This window comes from Haplochromis burtoni, unplaced genomic scaffold (genome assembly GCF_018398535.1).
Source record: "Haplochromis burtoni strain Fernald_Lab_line unplaced genomic scaffold, NCSU_Asbu1 Contig_276, whole genome shotgun sequence".
NCBI classification, from domain to species: domain Eukaryota; kingdom Metazoa; phylum Chordata; class Actinopteri; order Cichliformes; family Cichlidae; genus Haplochromis; species Haplochromis burtoni.
The window spans coordinates 707250-726639 of record NW_024582637.1 but is presented as its reverse complement, the minus strand read 5'-3'; the positions used below and the strand labels follow the sequence as shown (position 1 = coordinate 726639).

The 19390-nt window shown below is 40.3% G+C and overlaps 3 protein-coding genes across 14 annotated transcripts in view; 2 read left to right on the top strand and 1 right to left on the bottom strand.

Moving 5' to 3' along the window:
* Positions 1-8074, top strand: part of git2a (G protein-coupled receptor kinase interacting ArfGAP 2a) — a 17686-nt gene extending 9612 nt beyond the window's left edge. For 2 of the 11 annotated variants that reach the window (XM_014339347.2, XM_005940190.3), the window contains 6 exons: positions 2642-2890; positions 3764-3853; positions 5162-5244; positions 5369-5560; positions 6511-6574; positions 6718-8074. In XM_014339347.2, coding sequence (XP_014194833.1) covers positions 2642-2890; positions 3764-3853; positions 5162-5244; positions 5369-5560; positions 6511-6574; positions 6718-6930 — 891 coding nt within the window. In that variant the 3' untranslated portion in view covers positions 6931-8074. The other 9 variants (XM_014339349.2, XM_005940191.3, XM_005940188.3 and 6 more) reach the window with 8 other exon arrangements.
* Positions 8075-8110: 36 nt separating this feature from the next.
* LOC102309155 (trichoplein, keratin filament binding) lies at positions 8111-13232 on the bottom strand. The gene is made up of 13 exons (XM_005940186.3): positions 13088-13232; positions 12534-12728; positions 11524-11734; positions 11378-11434; positions 10958-11026; positions 10454-10627; positions 10244-10356; positions 10080-10146; positions 9815-9987; positions 9642-9723; positions 9358-9543; positions 8791-8934; positions 8111-8701 (listed from the first exon to the last, which is right to left on the bottom strand). Exons 2-13 carry the CDS (start codon positions 12722-12724, stop codon positions 8669-8671), a joined length of 1500 nt encoding a protein of 499 aa, XP_005940248.1. The 5' UTR covers positions 12725-12728; positions 13088-13232; the 3' UTR covers positions 8111-8668.
* A 183-nt stretch (positions 13233-13415) lies between these two features.
* gltpa (glycolipid transfer protein a) lies at positions 13416-19112 on the top strand. Of its 2 annotated transcripts, none has more exons than XM_042227675.1 (6): positions 13416-13978; positions 14340-14467; positions 16595-16653; positions 16734-16858; positions 17420-17570; positions 17673-19112. In XM_042227675.1, the coding sequence occupies exons 2-6, from the start codon at positions 14365-14367 to the stop codon at positions 17853-17855; spliced, it is 621 nt and encodes a 206-aa protein (XP_042083609.1). In that variant the 5' UTR covers positions 13416-13978; positions 14340-14364; the 3' UTR covers positions 17856-19112. The 2 variants fall into 2 exon arrangements, with proteins under 2 accessions (XP_042083609.1, XP_042083608.1); XM_042227674.1 differs by having other exon boundaries at positions 16725-16858.
* The last annotated feature ends 278 nt before the right edge of the window (positions 19113-19390 follow it).

The following is a 19390-nucleotide window of genomic DNA, read 5'->3' as shown; positions in this document are numbered from 1 at the left end:
CAGCCTGTGTTTAGTAATCACGGCCGAACCACCTGAATAGGAATGCTCTGTGGTACGATAAGGCTGCTGTGACACCCTGCTGGTCCACCCTCTGTTATGGCCAGCATGTTCAATTTTCAGAGTCTGAATGTAAACCAGAGATTTCTGTTTTGTTTTTTTTCCTTTTTGTGTGTGTGTGTGTTTTGGTTTAACACCAAGGTCACTTTCCCCACCTAATTTATAAATTAAAGTTAAAGCCGGTCTAATGTTACTAACAAGCATGTTTGAAGAAAAAGCATGATATAATTGATGATGGTGTTTTTTTTTGTTTTTGTTTTGTTTTGTTTTGTTTTTAATCCCTTTGATAATACACAGTGACTAACTGAAATTGTATGTGTGTGCCTTGCTTTGTCATATATACTGTGTTTACTGCAATGAATGTTTTTGGATGATTTCCAGCTGTTTGGGGGAACATACTTTAGCACATGTGGATTTTTTGTTCTGCTATTTTTCACAGAACACCTCACCTTATACTGTTACACTCAACTGATGATTTAATGGGAGACATTTGAGATTTATACAGTTTTAGCTTGCTAAAACTAAACCAAATTGGAAGTTATTAAGTTACTATTTACTTATTTGGTAAAGTAAACCTGGTATAAAGTTTACCCAGGGTAAAGTAACAGTGATGTTACAATGTTGTCGTTTTACTTTTAGAGCTGATGAAGAGCATCTAGAGCATTCACGTAGCTGCACTCAGTCTGCTGTTGTTTCTCCCCCTGCAGTAAACTGTAGCACACAGCATCATTTAGATAAAACGTGCAGCACTGTGGCTTTTCTTGGCTTACTGTGGTTGTACCTTGTAGTTTCAAAAGTACAAGTGTTTCTTATTTTGTTAGCTTTTTATATTTAAATATCAGTTCGTGATCACATAAGCACAATCTTTAGCTTTATCGCTATTAATCTTCATCACAGTTTTAAAGTAGTTGTAGTATTTAAGGCCAGTGTATTCCTGATCAAATCTTGATGTTTAGAGCATCCCTGAATCCCTTTATAATTCCTGAGTCAGTCTGTTAGTGCTGTAAACCTGGAAGAAGAACCGTGGAAAGCTTTGGATTTCTGCATTGGTTAAGCTATAAAATGTGGTCCGATAATGATTTCAGTCACAGGTATAGACCAACACAATGACTCTCCACAAATGCAACAAAAATACACAAACTGTTGTATTTTTCGTTGACACCGAGTTAGCACTTACTTCAGGTTTTGGGGGGGGGAATAAGTGAACTCTTTAATGTTATTGAACTTCCTTTACCAACCATAGTTTCTAGCAGGTGTTTCCTGTAGCTTCTTATGAGATTTGCACAACATTGAGGAATTTTGGACAGTTTCTTCGGAAGTTCATCAGGATTTCTGGAAGATCTTGAACAGCCTGCATTGGGCTGTGCTACAACATCTTATCTGGGTTAAGTCAGATTCTCACCTGATCTTTGAAAAAGGTGGGGAAACAGGGTAAAGGTTTCTGAGACAACTTCACCCAAGGTGCAAGAAGAAGAGCAAACATCTGAAAAGGTTGAAGCATTTTCAAAAACCTGAAAAACCTTGTCCTCTTTTTCAATTAGTCTGTCTCCATTGCCTTGTTACGTCATTGAACCTCAGCCTGCAGACCCTCAGGCAGCAAAGCATTCCCAAACCATGATGCTCTCTTCACCATACTTTTTCTGTTTAATTTAAGCCAAATTGTTTTTTCATCCATGCTTTAGTAGTATTTTCCAGCTTTGTCCACCTCTAGTCCTCCTAAACCTCTATATTCCTCCTAGATATTGTTCATAGACTGACTTGGATCACGTGACTTAAAGTACTTCTGGAGAAATCTGTGTCATAGAGGTTCACTTACTTTTTCCTGCTTATACTGGGAGGGAGTGTTTTTTTTGTTTTTTTTGTTTTTTAATTGGTTTCGTCAGATTGTGTTGGTCTATCATTGGAACTTGGGTGAAGATCAGACCATGTTTATTAGTTTTTTCATGCAGCAATCATGATTATTCCAAAGTGTTCACGAACCTTTCCTTGCAGCTGAATCTTTGACTTGAACTGCACCTGTGTTTCTTACCTGTACAATGATCTTTTGCTTGCTTATCTTGAGCTTTGCACTGATAGGCAAAAAGAATCCACCCAAACCAAAATTCATGTTATTCCTTTGATGCTGTTTCAGACGAGACCTTGAATTTGAATTTCCCTGCGCTATAGATACTTAACTACTGGATACTGTCGTCAAGTAAACAGAATCTAAAGCTGTTTGAATATGAATGGCAATGGTTAGTAATGATTAGTGAAGGGTACTCAGCAAGACACTTTTCTATAGGAGGGGTGTTGTGATGAAAATCTATCAGAGCTTTGAGCGAGCATTCTCTTCATAGCTATGGACTTTTTTTTTTTATAATTCATTCATAGTTGTGAAAACAGCTTCAGGTTTTGTATATTGGTGACGTGCCAGAAAAGAACATGTTTCAAACTCTGTATCTGGAAAGATTGGTGGTTTCTGCCAAATTATAACCTTGGCAGTAGGAGCGGCAACAATCTATCAAAATTTAAATAGTGCTATCTAGAGAAACAGCGGCATTAAAGCTAAGCGCCCCTCTTAGTGTATTACTGACATCTCTTCCAGCTGCAATCTCTGCAAAGCGAGAACACCTCTCTCAGGCGGCAGGTCACTACCAATATCTATCAGATCCCCAGCGGTACAGACTACCCTGACCCCTCCAGTCCCTCTGCCCTGAAACGCCGGCAGTCTGCACGGGCCAGTCGGCCCATGTCTATGTATGAGACCGGCTCAGGCCTGAAGCCCTATCTCCCTAAAGGGGAAACTCCTTACTCAGAGGAGGGAATCCCCACCCTTCAATCCTTCCCAACTCATGTAAGTAAGACCTGTTCCCTGCTCTCCTTTGCCATTTCCACTCAGTGACTGTCCCTCATGTCTTCATCCTGTCTGCAGACGTTTTCCCCTGCCTGTGTTTGTGTCTCTCCTTACTCATTTTCCACTACGCACGTTTTATTTTGTTTTGTTTTGGGTTTTTTTTTTTTTAATTTTTGGCTTCTTCAAAGACTGACTCATTAAAAACCACAATGCGATGCAATGTTAGATAGAGCCAGAGCAATCGCAATATGTGTCCAGTTTAATAACACACACATCTGCAAACATCTGTTGTTAATGGGAGTGCTGCCTTTTTTATTTTTTTGCTAGACAAGACTTAGTTGTACACGCAGAAACATGCTGTCATGGTTTGTGTTGGTTTGTACTGTGTTTTTTATGTTGATAAAGTATTAAACTGCCATACAAATACTCTGTGTTTTTGTAATGCACGATACATTTACACACTCACTTTAACTTTCCATCTGCTCTGTTTGGTTTTAATCCAAGCCTGTGACTTATAGTTTCTGATATTTTTTTTCCCTTTATCAGCTCGTTTCCAGGCTATTCAGTGATATGTTTTTTTAAAGCACTGTACACCGAAAGGAAACAGTGGAGCTCAGGGAATAAAAATAGGAGGATTAAGCTCCATTGCATTGTCTTTGTACTATTGATTTATCCTAAGCTAAGAAAGACTTTTATTATTTTGAATTCAGTGCTCACAGGCTTTGCACAGCTTTGCATCGACTCCAGTCCATACACAGTATTTTTTTAATATCCATTCAGCTTTTTTGTAAGTCCGTATAAACAGGTCTTTTCATTTTAAGAAATCTGTGTGTGTGTGTCTGTGTTACATTATGATTTGAACCCTGTCTTTAGACGGAAAGGGGCGCTTTTGTGACCACCTCTTCATCCCTTCCCTCATTTCCATCCACCTTGTGTTGGTCGAAGGACGACAGTGCTCAAAAGGTTAAGTACATCCTAACTCGGTCTGCGTCTCGCGGGACGCCGCAAATCTCCTCGGAGCCCAATTCTACCCATTCATCCTCTGTTCTCCTGCTCTTTATCTGCCCTGCATGAGCCATCCTTCCATCGGCTGTCCTCACCGCCAGATACCTGCCTTCATCAGCATCATCCTCATTGTCCTACTAAACAAATGGAATTCGTGGGGTTTTGTAAAGGCAAAACCTCTGCGTCACTGCTGAGTATTGAGCAGAAATCTGTGCTTGTCATGCAGCGCTGCTTTTTTTGTGTTCTAGAAACTGGTATATGAGACGATATTAAAGTATTTTAGCAATCTACGTGAAGACAAAGGAAAGAAATTGCACATTATATATTGTTTTAGTTGGACTTTTTTTTTCATTTGAAATACTCTAAGAATAAGACAAAGTTTCCTTCTGCCCTGTTTCTTACAAAATCTTAGCTACTTTGCTTTTACTTCTCTGACAACCAAACAGTGGAAATCTGTGAGTGGTTTGCAGTGTGAAGCGATTGATCATCTTCTAAGAGGACAATTTATGTAAGCATGAGATAATCCCACAATGTGCTGCATTTAGTATTGCATGCACAGAGAGGATTTTGCTCAGACTCTTGAACGCAGACTGTCAGAGTATGAACATGTTGTGTAGTACAGTGAACTTCCTGTTTTTTTTTTTTAGATGTAGCGTTGAGTGTGAATTTGCATAAAGTTAAGTCACGCTATCAGATCACAGCAAACCCTATATGGTATGAAGATAGCGTGCCTATGTTGTGTGGCATGCACCACTGAGCTCTGACTTCACATATGCAAGTGTGGGCCCTCTGGGGTTTACTTGTCTTTATTTTGGAGGAGAAAAGCTTGTGCCGCACTTGTAAAGTAACGTTTTAGGGTTTGTTGCTTTCTGTGTGGCTGTTTTCAAATGTCACATGTAAATCCAGCCTTGCTTTGGCATTTCAAGAGGTTTCATAAGGTATTAGGAAAGGTAACAAGTGTCATACTAATGCAAATAAATGATATGATCTCAGCATAATCTGCTCTACTAATGTGAAATCTTTAAACTGTAGATGTGCTTTTGCTTTACAGCTTTACTGGCTTGTTTGATTCAGTCCTCTGCATCACCTTTACTTGTTTATACTCCACTTTGATGTGGCTGTGCAGTTTCATGTTGGCACAGCACACAGATGAGTCTTATGTTTTTGCTTTTTAGATGAAGAAAATGTATTTTCACCACAGTTGCTGCTGGGTTTTGCCGTGAGTACTACTGGATCTCTCTCATATTGTTCTTTCTTCCCTCCCAGGCTTCAAAATTGGAGAAGCAAAGCAGCATGCCAGAAAGTGACTATGACAACACATTCAATGACTCGGAGATGGATGACTCGGGGTAAGAAAATCACCCAGAAGTCAGTGAGGCAAAGTGGTCTTCATGTACAGTTCAATAGGAAAAAAACAGGTTTTTGCAGGGGGCTTGATTTGTTGTTTGGGGTTTTTTTTCACCCACTTAGCAGGTTCTGCAGGAGAGGGCGGCTGAGGAGCAGTGGCTGGCTGGGGGAGGGTAGCTCTATCCCTGAACTTGATGATTTGGAGATGGACTCTGACCCCACGCTTCCCAGCACAGAGGACGTCATCCGCAAGACCGAACAGATCACCAAGAATATCCAGGAGTTGCTGCGAGCTGCTCAGGAGAACAAACATGACAGGTCAGAATGAGATGAAAGGTTTTGGGGTTTTTTTATGAGTTCTGCAACTGATTTATATATATATATATATATATATGTGTGTGTTTTTTTTTAAACTTTCGTTTCCTTGCTCTCATTTTAAACCTCAAGTTCCTCCTACATTCATAGCTACTCTGTTATAATTAGTTCCATGTAAGCCCTGTCATTTCCCCCTTTTTTTTGTCCTGCTCTTGTCACTCTTCCTCCTCACTCTACTTCCTCTCTGCTCCGTTGTTATCATGTTGTTTTGGTGTCGCCACCAATCACTCCTGCCATCAGACCATGTGAGCGTGAAGGTGTGCGTCGGCTCAGGCACAGCCTGGGATGTTTCAGCACTCTGGTACCCTGGGCTGAGAAGGCCCCCTCTCCCCTTCAGCCGCTCAGCCTCCGGTCCCCCGACCCCACCTCCTGGTACTCTGGCTTCTGTCCCTGCCTCCCAGGCACAGTTTTATTTTCCTCTCCCTCAGACACTTTCTTCTTCTGGTCTGCCTCACCTGCTAACAAGCTGTCTCTTTTTCTGTCATATTGTGCTGCATGCTTGAGTGTGCCTAGTTTCAAACATCAATTCATTTCATGTTTTATCTTCAAGCACTGACTTTGCTTTAGTTAGGTAAAAAAGGTAAGGTGCATCTGTGCAGTGACGTATAGCTGACAGCATATTTGTTTTTGATCTTGACGTTTTTTACTGTAGAATTAAAGTGCTGTTTACTTACAAGGTTTAAAATGTCTTTTAAATGGCATGTTTTGTAGGTAATCTGGCGATGATGATGGTGCATGGTGTGTTCTGAAAACTAAATTGCACCTCCACTTTGTAAAGTAACCTGATTGCAGTGGTGATTAGCTAATTGATCATTCGTATCACTTTTATAACCATCGTATTTGTTACTTTCAGTTTACTTTCTGACTGTGACTTCAATCTTTTCATCTCACAGCTTCATACCCTGCTCAGAAAGAATACATGTGGCTGTAACAGAAATGGCTGCCCTATTTCCTAAGGTAAATAGATTTTTTCTTGCAAAGAATGGATCTGCTTATTGTTTGTTATTTGACACCTGGATGCACACTGCACCCCCTTTCTGAAGAGGCCTGTGAGCAGACTTTTTCTATGTTTATTAAGATCATTTAATCTTCCTCTGCAGAAGCCGCGTTCAGAGACGGTGAGAGGCTCTCTGCGCTTGTTGACCTCCAGTGCGTGCAGGCTCCAGGGCGAGTGCCGGAAGGCGGTGCCTTCGGAGGGCTGCCCAGGACCGGACATGCAGCTGGTCACCCAGCAGGTCATCCAATGTGCTTATGACATTGCCAAGGCCGCCAAGCAGCTTGTCACCATCACCACAAAGGAAAATACCAACTAACAGCACTTACAGGGCTGCAAAGAAGTCAGCATCTCAGTTTTGTTTTTATACGCATTTATAGTTATTTTATTGTTTTTGTATATGTGGTATATGCATGCCTTGTTTTTTAATTATTTATGAATAAGCATTGACAATATTTAAAGACAAAGTCTTAGCGTCAAGGGAAAAGTCAGAAACTTAGCCAGCTTTTGTAGAAGCACATTTTCTGATGGGGGGGGGGGATATGACTTTCCAGCTAACATGCTGGGGAAATAGCTTGTTCTGTCTTTGATAATTAGAATTACAAAATATCATTAAAGAGTTAATGCCTTGCATTAGGACAAAGAGCACAGTAAATCGATATGATACTCGTCAGTGTTATCAAACCAAAGCCATGCATGGATGCTGAAAAACCATAAATGAGCCATGAAATCGTTATCATTGGATGCTATTACAAACACTCTTGTAGCAAAAGGAGCTTCCTCTAATATATTGCACTGTTTAAGCATCACTACACTGTAAAGTTTTAATATGAAAAAAGGAAAAAAATACGAGCGTACGGTTTTGTTAGCTTCCATAAGTTGAAGACTTTACGCACACTTCAGTTTCAGCGCAATGCTGATAATGTTTGTTACACTGAGGGAAAAAAAAAGTTATTAATATGACCTGCTCCCTGCCCAAGTGTAATCCAGTCTGCAGTGCACTTACTGCAGCTATTTATGTGTGCCCATTTGTCAAGTCAATAAATGCAAGAAACACTTGTTCAGGGGCCAAGTTATCATCTTCACTAGCACCGAGATGTTGTTGCATCAAGTTAGGATTATTTGGTGTGTTTCTAATAGGCTACCCATTGCACTGTACACTACAGCCACTCTTGGTGTTAATATTTAGTGCTAGTAACCATACTGTATGTATGTCCATGTGTATTGTGCTCCGTTCTGTTGCTGCTAGTTTTGTGTGTAATGTGCAACATATGGGATCCTGTAATACTGTGCTAGCCAATGTTCATCATCGCCAGGTGTTGCAGATTTCATTTTCCTTCTGAAATCTGTTCTAAGTAACGTCCATCTCTGTGCTTGCATGGAGTGCCGGGATGCGTGATGCAGCAGAAGGTGCATTTTGGGGAAATAATTATTTTCTAAATAAACTTAATTTATAACTATAACTGGTTGTGGTTTGTAAATACAAAATGCTCAAATGATTTGATTGCAACAGCTTTAATACACACAGAATAGAAAATTTATAGACATTCAAGAGCTCTAAGAGCAGAGACGAATCGATTCGAGTCCAACAAATAGAAATTGAATTTAAATCAATATGGCATGACAGGAGGCACATGTGGCCTGCTTTTCTTTTCTTTCTTTTTTTTTTACGTTTTATCCTTTCAAAGGACAAAGTTTTCTTTTGGCTGTTAAAAAACACTAATGTACAACAAAAGTCAAATTCCACTGCAGGCCTGCTTCCACAGGATGTGTTCAAAGACTGCAATGGGTGAGAGCTTTTATTTTAACTTTAACATTGGACGTTTTTGTCCTGAATTTGGACGGAGAGTTTCTTTGTGCATCTGTCACTTTGAAATCATTTGACAACACATAATGCTTCATGCTCAGTGTTGACCAACAGCGTAAATACTGTGACAAATGGCCTTTAAGTCTTCATAGGGCTGTTTTAAAAAGCATGAAATATCCCTTAAGGCTAATTCCTAACAGAAAAAAATACAACAGCTCATGTTCGGCTTCACTTCAGTCTGGCAGGTCTCTCATGTCCAGGCTGATCGTGGCCTGCTGTGAATCTGAAAGAGACGGTTTCAAGCATATTTTAATATTAAAGAGCAATTTTAAGCTTGGAATCATGAATACTGCTGCTTCACTCTTCTTTCACCTTGTCCTGGTATCCTTTCTTGGCGATCCTTTGCATCTCAAGCCTCAGCTCCTCTTCTTGGATTCGAAGGGCTTCCCGTTCTTCCTCTTCCTCCTGTTCTTTCCTACACCGCTCCTCCCACTGCGCCTCTTGTTGCTGCTCCACCTACATAACATGAACACAAACAACTTCACATATGATTTCTTATTTAACCTCCTAAGACCAAACTCTTTCATGGCATGCAATTTTAATTTCTCTTTGATATTTGGGCTGATTGGGACCTGATGAATGTAAAAACAAAGATTTACCAGATATATATATATATATTTTTTACCTTTTTTTGTTTCTAAGAAAAATGAGAGCCACAAATGAGGATATTCGTATAAAATTTCGATCGAACAGTAGCAGTATAATGTCCTTGTAAGTAGATATCAGGCCCTTATAGAGCAAAATTGAGTATTTTGGTCTTAATAACCCAAAATGTGATGTCCACATATGTGGACGCCAGGTCCTAGGAGGTTAATGCGTAGTTGGGGAAATAAACCTGGGAACCCCCTCCCATAAAAAACAAAATAAAATGTATCCAACCTGAGCATTTATCTCTTGCATCCGCGCTGTCCTTCGGCCCTCTTCTTGCTCCTTTTCCCGACGTCTGAATTTCCTCTCCCACTCAAGCTCCTTGATAAGCTCTTCTCGTCTCTTTAGAGATTCCTCCTGAGCCTCACGGTTCTTCTGTATTTTCAGCTCTATCTGCTGCTGTCTCTCCACAAGCACCTTATCAAAAAAGACAGGAAAAACCCAAAACAGGACAACTTTTATTTGAACTCACATCTTTAAGCTTTACTGCAAGTTTTACTCCAAGAGAAATTTACCTCATGCATGAGCCGTTCTCTGGCTTTCCTCTCTTTCTCCCACTGAACTTCTCGTTTCTCCCAAACATGCTGAGCTTCTTCCCTACGAACAAATGGGATGCATTGATTTGTATTCACAGAGCCGCATGTGCACCTTTCTGGAGAGTTGAGGCTTACTAAATCTTGGCACTCACCTGTGTAAGACTTCAAACTCAGCTTCCCTCTCACGCTCCAGTTGCAGCTGCTCTTCAATCACGCGTTTCATCCAGGCTGCATCAGCGACAGCTCTTTCCCTTCTTGCAGTCTCCAGCCTCCTGTCCTCCTCCTCTCCTTCAAGCAAGGCTGCCAGGATCTTACGGTCGGCCTCCTGGTGTTGTAAAAAGGATTTCAAAGAAAAGGTCTGGGGAAGTTATCTGGATGATCACACAGTAAAATCTGCAGGTAAAAAAAATTATTTACCAGTTCTTCCTGCACTTGCTGGGCTCTTCTTGTCAGCTGAGCTCGATACTGACGGATCAAGAAACGCCTAGTGCAACATGAATCCCATATGTAAAGTACCTCGGTAGATAGAAGTATCATACCACTCTTTTTGTTTGGTCATCTGGAGAATAAGCTTCACATACCCGATCTCAAACTTCTTCCTCTGCTCCTCCGCCTTCCTCCTGTCCTCCTCTATCTTCTCCAGCTCCCACTGCTGCAACAGTAGAGCCTCTTGCTCCTTTTTCAGACGAGTGGCCTGTAAGAGAAAAAGAAAAAATAATCTTGTTTACAAAAAAAAAAGTCTGCAAAGGTGGTTTTGCACAGAAGAAATTGTTTGCTGATGCTCTGAATACCTCTTCTTCTCTCAGCTTCAGTTCTTCCATCTGCTTGCGTAGCTCCTCCCCTCTCCTACGCTCCTCGTCTTTCCTTTTCTCCTCCGCTTGTTTGATCCTCTCCAGAGCTTCTCTTCTGGTCCTCTCGTACTCGTTTTCAAAGCGTCTCGTCTCCTCCTGGTACGCCACTTCTTTCTGCATGTTTGACAAGCTGGGTCACTTACAGTAAGTGTCAAAGCTTTCTTAATTATGCACCACCTTTGAGGGGCTGACCAGAGTAGGTTGCGGCCGTGATACTGTGCTCACAGAGTACACGAGCACTGTTCAATTAAAAATAGATGTGTTACATCAAAACTTGGCCACATAAAAAGATAATGACTTGTGGGTCATATGTGTCAACACCGGCCTGAGAAGGGCTATACTATGAAGTACTGAAGCAACTTCTTCAATACTGGCTATCAAAGTTATTAAAACACTGAAGAGAACAGAACTGACTTTGTCTGGTGCCTGGAATGATCCACCTACCTGTTTCTTCTCAGATATCTGCTCCTGCCATTGGCTGACAACGTGATCTTTATGTAATCCTGACTCCAGCTGCAGACAGATTGAAAGAGTGAGTTGTGACAAAGCTGAGACAGAGATACTGATGACCTTGACCCTGGGTGGAAGGGATACCAGAACATTTCTTTTTCTTAAGTCAACACTGGAATCAGGTTAACAGAAAGTCATGGAATATCTGCATCACAGGCCATATAGGTTTCCAGATCAAATGGATGTCTTGACAAAAAGTGTCTGTTTCCTCTACTTGGTGAACTCTCTAGACGTATGGGGTGGTCACTAGATTCCTGAAGCCGTCAAACACTTCATCAGTGGTAACACCTCGAGGTCTGAGGTATGGGGCTCGGCAACTTGTCACATTTGCATCAATAGTTTAAACTTGCCTACCTTTCTCAGTTCTTGGTTGTTTCTCTTCCAGTGCTCCCTCAGCAGCTCCTGTGCAAGCTAGGCATGACAAAAAAAAATGAACGGGGATTGCAAACTTACATGGCACAACACTGTGGTGAATATTTATGGGGCAATATTCCACCAACTTTCTTTCTTCTGTCTTCTCTTGCCGTGCGAAGCTCTTCACTTTTTTGCACCAACTGACTTGCCAACGTGCTCCTGTCGGGCACCATCTCTCGGAGCTCTGCCTCAAGTTGGTTTTGCTCCTCTTGCAGCATTACCCTGAGTCGATTCCTGCGCTGCTCCAAGCTGGCTTTCTTTTCTTCCTTCAGTCTGTCTTTATGGTATGCTGACATACTGAAAACAAAAAGAAGAAAAATGCTTGGGTAAAAAAATTAAATAAATACTAGCATTTTTGTCAACTGATGACAAAGAGCAACACAGTAAATATAATAACATAAGGCTATTTATCTATTTTTAAACTAATTTATACAGACAAACAAATATGACATACATACATATATATATATGTTATTACACAGATTTAAAGGAAGATACACTATGGTATACTCACAATACAACAAACAACTGAACACTACTTCTCTTAGCATACCAGCATATTCTAATAGTCCAAAGAAATTCATGAAAACATTTATTTATTGTAATTTCAGTATTTATGGTATTTCCAGGATTATCCTGGCTTCACCACACTGGATTACTGTAGGTTTTAGATTTTAAGATTTTTCTGATCACTTTTAAAGTGCCGGGGTCTGGCCGTCAGTCTGCTCCCAGCCTGAGATGAGACCAATCTGGCTGTTGTAAAATCGAGACTTCAACATAAAGGTTAGCCTAGTTTTGCCATAGGTAGGGAGTAGTGTCAAGTACTATCACTTTTTTTATAACACAAAACTTATATATGACATGGCGTGATTACTTACAGAGCCATCTCCGAGGGCAATAAAGGAGAAACAGGATGATAATGCTGGAGTACGTTATGGAAATCATGTAAAATTAATGACAAGAAAATGAAAGGAGGCAACAAAAATAAAATCACCAAATATAAAGCAATGTGTAGTTATTTAGTTGGATTGCTTCAATATTTGTGTAACGTTTCGGAGACCGTGTGAGTGAGAGCATCTATGCTGGAGGAAGTTACCTCTGCTGGTAGGATTGACGGGAGCTCCACACCGTCTGTTTCTGGCTGCGGATGCTCTGCTCTCTGAAGTACTGAGCATGCAGCTCCCACTGCTGCCGCCACCGGGCCTCCTGCTCCCGCTGCCGGGCCAGCTGGTCGGCCAAGACCCGAGATCGACTGGGCACACGGGTCGAAAGTGTCGGCAGAGCCATGAACCTGAACAGTTAGCACAAATGAAAGCTTGATATTAAATTTGCTAAAAATAACAGTGGAGACATAGTTTCATTAGGGCATGTAGCCAGTCAGTATGCACGAATGCAGACATCACAAGTCAAAGGTCTCTTGGCCCCATCATATATTCACTAATGCTGCTTTTTTAAAGTAACTAGTTACTTAACAAATACTGACGCCGAAGACAGCTCAATATCTCCACTGTTATAGGTGATCTGCCCATGAAAAAATTATAATTTCATGGCCATAAAGAAAACAATAAGAACAAAAGACTACCAGCTCCAACTACCCGTCTGCACTCGGATATAAGGAGCGTTTAGCTACACCGATAGCAGCCACTTTACCTCTCGGTGCTACCTTGGATTGCCTCCCCTTGGCTTTTAATAAAAAAAATCGACGTTTTGCTTTCAAACAAGGAAAGCTCAAATTTACTCACTACAGCTTTCCTTAGTTACCGATACATACACTTCCTAGTTACTCATACGCTACGGGATGAAGTGAAGGTCAAATTTAGTTAGCGGCGGAAAACGCGAAACGCATAATTGGAAGTTTGTTTCCGCCACTGAATTTTCTTTGTCTTTGTCGTCGTCGATAAGTCATGATTTTATGTGATTATCTCTTCGGTCAGTGTGTTGAAATTTTGTAACTTTCCTTTAAATTTTCATTAGATATGATTCGACACATCTATCTGATACTACCACTAATACTATTACTACCACTGATATTAATAATATTAATATTAATTAGAACTTACATGAAACTAATAATTAACAATAAGAACTAGCAAACCTACTCTGCAAACTAAACTACATTTAACACAAAATGTTAAAACTAAAAAGGACTAAAATAAAATAATCTACGTAAAATACCAAACTGCGGAGTTCATGTGTGATACTATTTTGTCTGTCTCTTACAGTAAGATATTACATAGTTGTTATATGCTTGCACGAATCCCGGGATAACTATAACTAACTAACAGATAAACAGATAAATTAAGTGGAACCAAAGAGCGATATTCCACCAGACTCCATTAGTTGGCAGCAAAGCAGCACATGCGATTAAACGCAGAGGAAGACCAGTGTCAGCTGATGGAGCACATCAGGTGCTGTTTACTCTGGACTTGTTTCTTCTGTCTGGTACCGTTTATCCGCCCTCTTACCCCGGCAGGTGGCGATGGCCCGGACCTATCACTAACATGTCGATCACATGAGCTCCTCTGCAGCCAGGAGTTCAGTGTAGGTGACTTCCATGTGTGTGTAAGAGAGAGAAAGAGAGATGTGTTTGTGTGTGTGTGTGTAAGGGCGAGAAAGAGAGAGGTTTCTCTATGTGTGTGTGTGAGAGAGATTTATCTGTGTTAGTGTGTGTGTGAATAGATCTGTGTGTGTGTGTGTGTGTGTGTGTGTGGTGTGTGTGTGTGTGTTGTGGTGTGTCTTGTGTGTGAAGAAGAAGATTTCTCAGTTCCTCTCTCTCTCTCTCTTTCTCTCTCTCTCTCTCTCTCTGTTCCTCTCTCTCCTCCGTGTGTGTGTGTGTTCTCCTCCTCCTATCACTGTGAAGCTGCAGTGGAGGACTGACAGCCTGTTGCTATCATTTCAACAGTTAGGAGTGTATCCGGACTAAAGAGATGGCTCTGCTAATGGAGCACCAATTCAGACAGCTGCCAGCTGACAGACAAGTGGAAACAAGACCGTTTCTGGAAGCTGTGTCATACCTTCCACCATTCTTTGGTAAGTGAAGTTTCCACAGTGTGACACAGGGGAGACTACATTAATGGGACTGCAAATGAAGTTGTGAATTTTAAAAATAGATGACAGCAGGGAAAATGTATAGTTGTGGTGGTTTATGATTAACCTCTCAAAGGCTTCCAGATTAATGCTACGGACCGATCGTGCTTTATACTTCCAGGACTGTTAAACTGGTCCACTAGGCACAAAATGTGCAGTTTACGTTAAAATTACCACCCATGCAATGGACGTGTTTTTTTCCACTGCTGTGAATCTTCATTTGGAATTTGTCTGATTATTAAACACTGAACTTGTGGTGAGGATAAATCTGTCACAACACTTCCATCTCGTTTAACAAAACGATGTTGCTCTTCCTAATGATAATCTTTTCTGGATCGTGTTTCTCTCCACCAACCTGTCCACAATCCTTTAGCATGCATAATTTACTCCACTGGCCTGGATTTTAAGTTGTGAAAATTGATTAGTACGGTGTTGAGTTCCCCATGCCCATTCACCGGTGCCGCAGTGCGCCAGGGCATCTTTGTGCGGCTTCATTCTCTATTAATATGCCAAAGTCCCTCCATTGAATTTGCCACGTGACACCCTTGAGATGAACCAAGTCTGATGTCGATATTAGGCTCTTTCCTCCTTGTCACCATTATTCTTCCTGACCCAGAAATTTTTGAGCCAACTTTCCTACAGGCCATTACCATCCCGCACACTCATAGTACATTCACACAGGTGTCTGAAACTCTCTTCCCTAATTAGTGTCCTAATAGACTTCACTCCACTGGCACGTTCACTCTCCTGTTAGTCTTGTTTCAACACACCAGTGTATTTTATTTTTATTTATATCTAAATAGAGACTTGTTATTTAACCTGTAGTAGTAAAAGTTAGTAGTAAAATGTCATCATGGCTTTGCCTCAAATCATTCTGAGTCATTTCAATTAGTAAGTTTTACTTTATGCTTGTTATTAGTAATAAATAATAAATAATTAGTTTCAGAAGTCCAATATTTAGTACAAAAACCTTTTCCCCGTGGAGTGTATGGAAATTAAAGGGATCTGAAACATTAAATGATGCCATTAGTGTTGTGGCGATGCATTACACTGCATTGCACAATAGAAAAGGCTTAGTCATGGGTAGTTTCCAGTAACAGCTCAAGAGCTAAAGGCTGTCTGTTGTGTTAGCAGGTCAGCCATGAGCCATGTGAGGTCCGCACTCGAGATGTCTTGTTGTTCATTATTACTATTCACTCAGCATTGCCTAATTAACAGATACCAAATGATAACACTGTGATGTGTCTGATACTCGCTGTCCAACAGCAGATTTTTGTCACCGCAGACATTTTGACCTGTCACTGGTGGGAAAACAAAGGAAAAACACTTTCTTAATGAATGTTCACTAAACAATCCTGCACTTTATTTATTTATAATCATAGTTGTAGATTCAATGCTCACCTGTCACCCTACAACATACCTGCCGTGCAGCACTGATGCAGGGTGCGGTCAGAGGTTACACAGGCTTAAAACTTTTAACCAGAGGGTGCAGAAAAACCACTGGCACTTTGCACATGCTTTTTCCATCATTTTACTAAAGCTATATCATTATTCACGAGGGGTCGCCACAGCACACAGCTCTATTTATTTGATTTGGTCGTTTTCAGTTCTTTTAAAAACCAGATGCCTGATGCAACTCCAAAGGGATTTGTGTCTGCTTTCAGAAACAAATCGGGGACAAATGTGTAAACCACTTAGATTTTTAAAGACATTACTGTTCAACAGTCTACAAGTACGGACAGGTCAAATAGCAAACATGAGATTAAGCTCTTGGGATTCCATTGTAATCATGAAGGACAGCTATAATTAAAAAAATCTAACTTCTAAAGGGGTTGTGAGATTGTTCATAAGTCCCCACAGATGATCCTGTGCATTCAAACCGGAGTTTAAGTCAAGTTTAATACAGATTCAAATTTAGCTTTTGTGTTAATTAGTAGGAGATGTTGATTACCTCCAAAGAGAATGTTCATCATCTCATATGAGCTCCGTAGTTTTCGTTCACATGTGTGGGGAAATAAGTTTTGACTTCTTTAATTGCGAGTCACAGCCTGTGTAAATATTCCTCCTCAGACTGCCTCGGCTCTACTATTTTCGCACCGATCAAGGCTGACATATCGGGTAACATCACAGTAAGTATGGCCCTTGACTTCTACATTGCTAATGGATGATACAATGATACAATAACTGTTTTATTTAACAGAAAATCAAGTCTGTTTATGATAGCAACCCCGGACGGTTCAAGACTCTCCAGCAGATTTTGGAGGCAGAGAAGGACATGCATGGAGGAGAATGGCCCAAAGTTGGAGCAACTTTGGCACTTATGTGGCTAAAAAGGTGTGAGAAACTCTACATTTTAGACCAGGGGTGTCAAACATAAGGCCCAGGGGCCAGAATCAGCCCAGCAAAGACTCCAAGTAGGCCCGGTGGATGATTTTCTAAAACATGAAGGAGGGCATATATTTTAAACTTTTAACTATATTTTAAAATGTTGTTTTAAAAATACTTTCAACTATCAATTTGACATCTTTTCCTGTTGATAAAGAATCCCCAACAGCCATTCATACCACGGCAAAAGTTCTGCTAGCACTCTGAGCCCAGAGTGCTAGCAGAACTTTTTCTGTAATTTTACACATTTATCATTATAAAAACTGAGATTTTCTATTGAAACAACACTTCTTCATCTTTTATTAATATATCTTAGGGACTGACTGTGTAGTTAAAAGTCCTTACATTGACAGAAAGTGGAGTTTCACTCTTCTGTCAATGCCACTTAATGTGGCCGTCGATGTAAAATGAGTTTGACATCCCTGTTTTAGACTGTTGTGCTGCACTTGCTTCGTCAAGCTGAGAAAAGTCCTCGTCCATAATCACTGTGCATGTCTTCTTGTCCAAAAGGGGTCTAAAATTCATCCAAGTTTTCCTTCAGAGCCTGGTGGACGGTGAAAAGGACGAGAACAATCCAAACCTTATCCGAGTCAATGTCACCAAAGCCTATGAAATAGCACTTAAAAGATATCACGGCTGGTTTGTGCAACAACTGTTCAAGGTGCATTCAAAGTAGCTACAAAAATTTTCTTTATACAATAAATGTGTCATAAGCTCATTAGACGCGTAGGCTTGTGAGTAAAATCTGTGCTTGTTCTTATAGGCGGCTCTTTTTGCTGCTCCGTATAAGTCCGATTTCCTGAGAGCCCTCTCCAAGGGTCGGGATGTCAAGGAAGAGGACTGCTTGGAAAAAATCAGAAAATTTCTCATCAACTTCTCTGCAACTGTTGATGCTATATACGACATGTACAATAAGATGAATGCTGATCTAGACTACACAGTGTGAATGCAGGACTTCCCTGCGTTTTCCTCAGTGGGAGTGATGTAATCATTAAGTCGTTTATGTTCAGCAGCTCTGCAGTCCGCATGTTTAAAAGACAGCTCACTGTGACAGAGCATAATATTCACTTCCGGCTTTGCTGGTGAATCTTTTCCTCAATCTTATTTGATTCTGGGACGAGAAATCCAAATATAGCTATAAAGTAAATATTGTTTTTACATAACAATTGCATTTCTTTACTCTGTGTTTGAACATTCGTGTTGCATTCAGGTTTTAAATTATTGTTGGGTGTTTATATCTATTCTTATGAGTACTCAGTACACAGAAATGTGTTAGAACTATACCAGGAATCAAAGTTAACTTAACCAGACAGGACCAAGACGTTAATGTGTGGGATATCTGATGCTGACATATTTAATCAGCCTGTAACAAGTCATCACAAAATATAAGATTAATTATGAATTAGAAAGTTTCTAATCACACGGAGGAAACAATATAAATTGGGAAACGGTTTAATTTTGCCATTATAATGGGACTGTCATGGTGTCATGCTACCTTTAAGCAATATCTCTCTAACACAGGGCTCTATGGTAGTTACACTGAAGTGACTACAGAGAGAGAAGAATCCATATGTTTCAGCTTATCCACCAAACACTGTCTGTGATTGGAGTTAAACTTAATCATTACCTGCACTACAACCAGCAATCACTATCATGACTTCCAGTATTTAGGGCTCCTCTCTCTATTCCTGCTCTACATGAACATTCTCTATTGCACACACCTGTTTGTGCCTTAAGCTGGAGGTGCAGCTCATTTAAGCGACTGTGTCAGCTTTTCTGTGTTTGATTGTTTTTATTGTTTTATACGTCCGTCACTATTAAAGGCAAAGTCTGCCTAACATATACTTAGCTGCTATGCTAAGTTGTGCTGTCTTTCTAAAGCAGTGCTTCATCAATGTTTCTCATTCTAAAGGTGCTTTTTACCCTTTAAGCATAATTTTAAAAAGCTTTTTCATTGCAGTTTTTGACATCTCTAAAGGAGTAATTTCAAGTAAATGTCAAATGATTGATGAGTGTGGTGTGTCTTCTTGCATTATGTTGCAGTGTGTGTACTGTACAAGAAAACGAATATTGTTCTTTCATATTATGTATTAAAAAAATGACAATTTGTGTGATTATCAATGAAATTATTTGTCTTCTTTAATTTGTTCCCTATCATTGTGTAATTAATGTGTGTAATTAATGTGTGTAATTAATGTGTATTGTTCAACCCCCATTTCTTTATATTTTGCTTCTAAGAAGCCAGACTTTCTTGTCATTTTTTAAAAGGAGGCCTTGAGCAATAGTTCTCCACGCTTTCAGAAGGTCTTTCAAAGTTTCTCTTTAACCATTGGCTGATTTTTCACTCATTTTCAGTCCAGTCCTTGTACCGTATCATTTTCAAAGGAGTGCTTTTGTTTGCTAAACCACTTAACACTGACCTATGACCTATTTATGCATAAAAAAGACACCCGACACAAGGGATGAGCCAGTGTTGTTGCT

Bases quoted from the DNA above. Each gene is read 5' to 3' on its own strand.
- LOC102309155 (XM_005940186.3), bottom strand. From the start codon at position 12,724: ATGGCTCTGCCGACACTTTCGACCCGTGTGCCCAGTCGATCTCGGGTC. The intron at 9,988-10,079 runs GTAAATAATTTT...TTACAACACCAG, and splicing joins AGCAAGTGCAGGAAGAACTG to GAGGCCGACCGTAAGATCCT. The intron at 8,702-8,790 runs GTGAAAGAAGAG...CGTCTCTTTCAG, and splicing joins AGAAAGGATACCAGGACAAG to ATTCACAGCAGGCCACGATC.
- gltpa (XM_042227674.1), top strand. From the start codon at position 14,365: ATGGCTCTGCTAATGGAGCACCAATTCAGACAGCTGCCAGCTGACAGA. The intron at 16,654-16,724 runs GTAAGTATGGCC...TTTATTTAACAG, and splicing joins ACATATCGGGTAACATCACA to AAAATCAAGTCTGTTTATGA. The intron at 16,859-17,419 runs GTGTGAGAAACT...CTTGTCCAAAAG, and splicing joins GCACTTATGTGGCTAAAAAG to GGGTCTAAAATTCATCCAAG.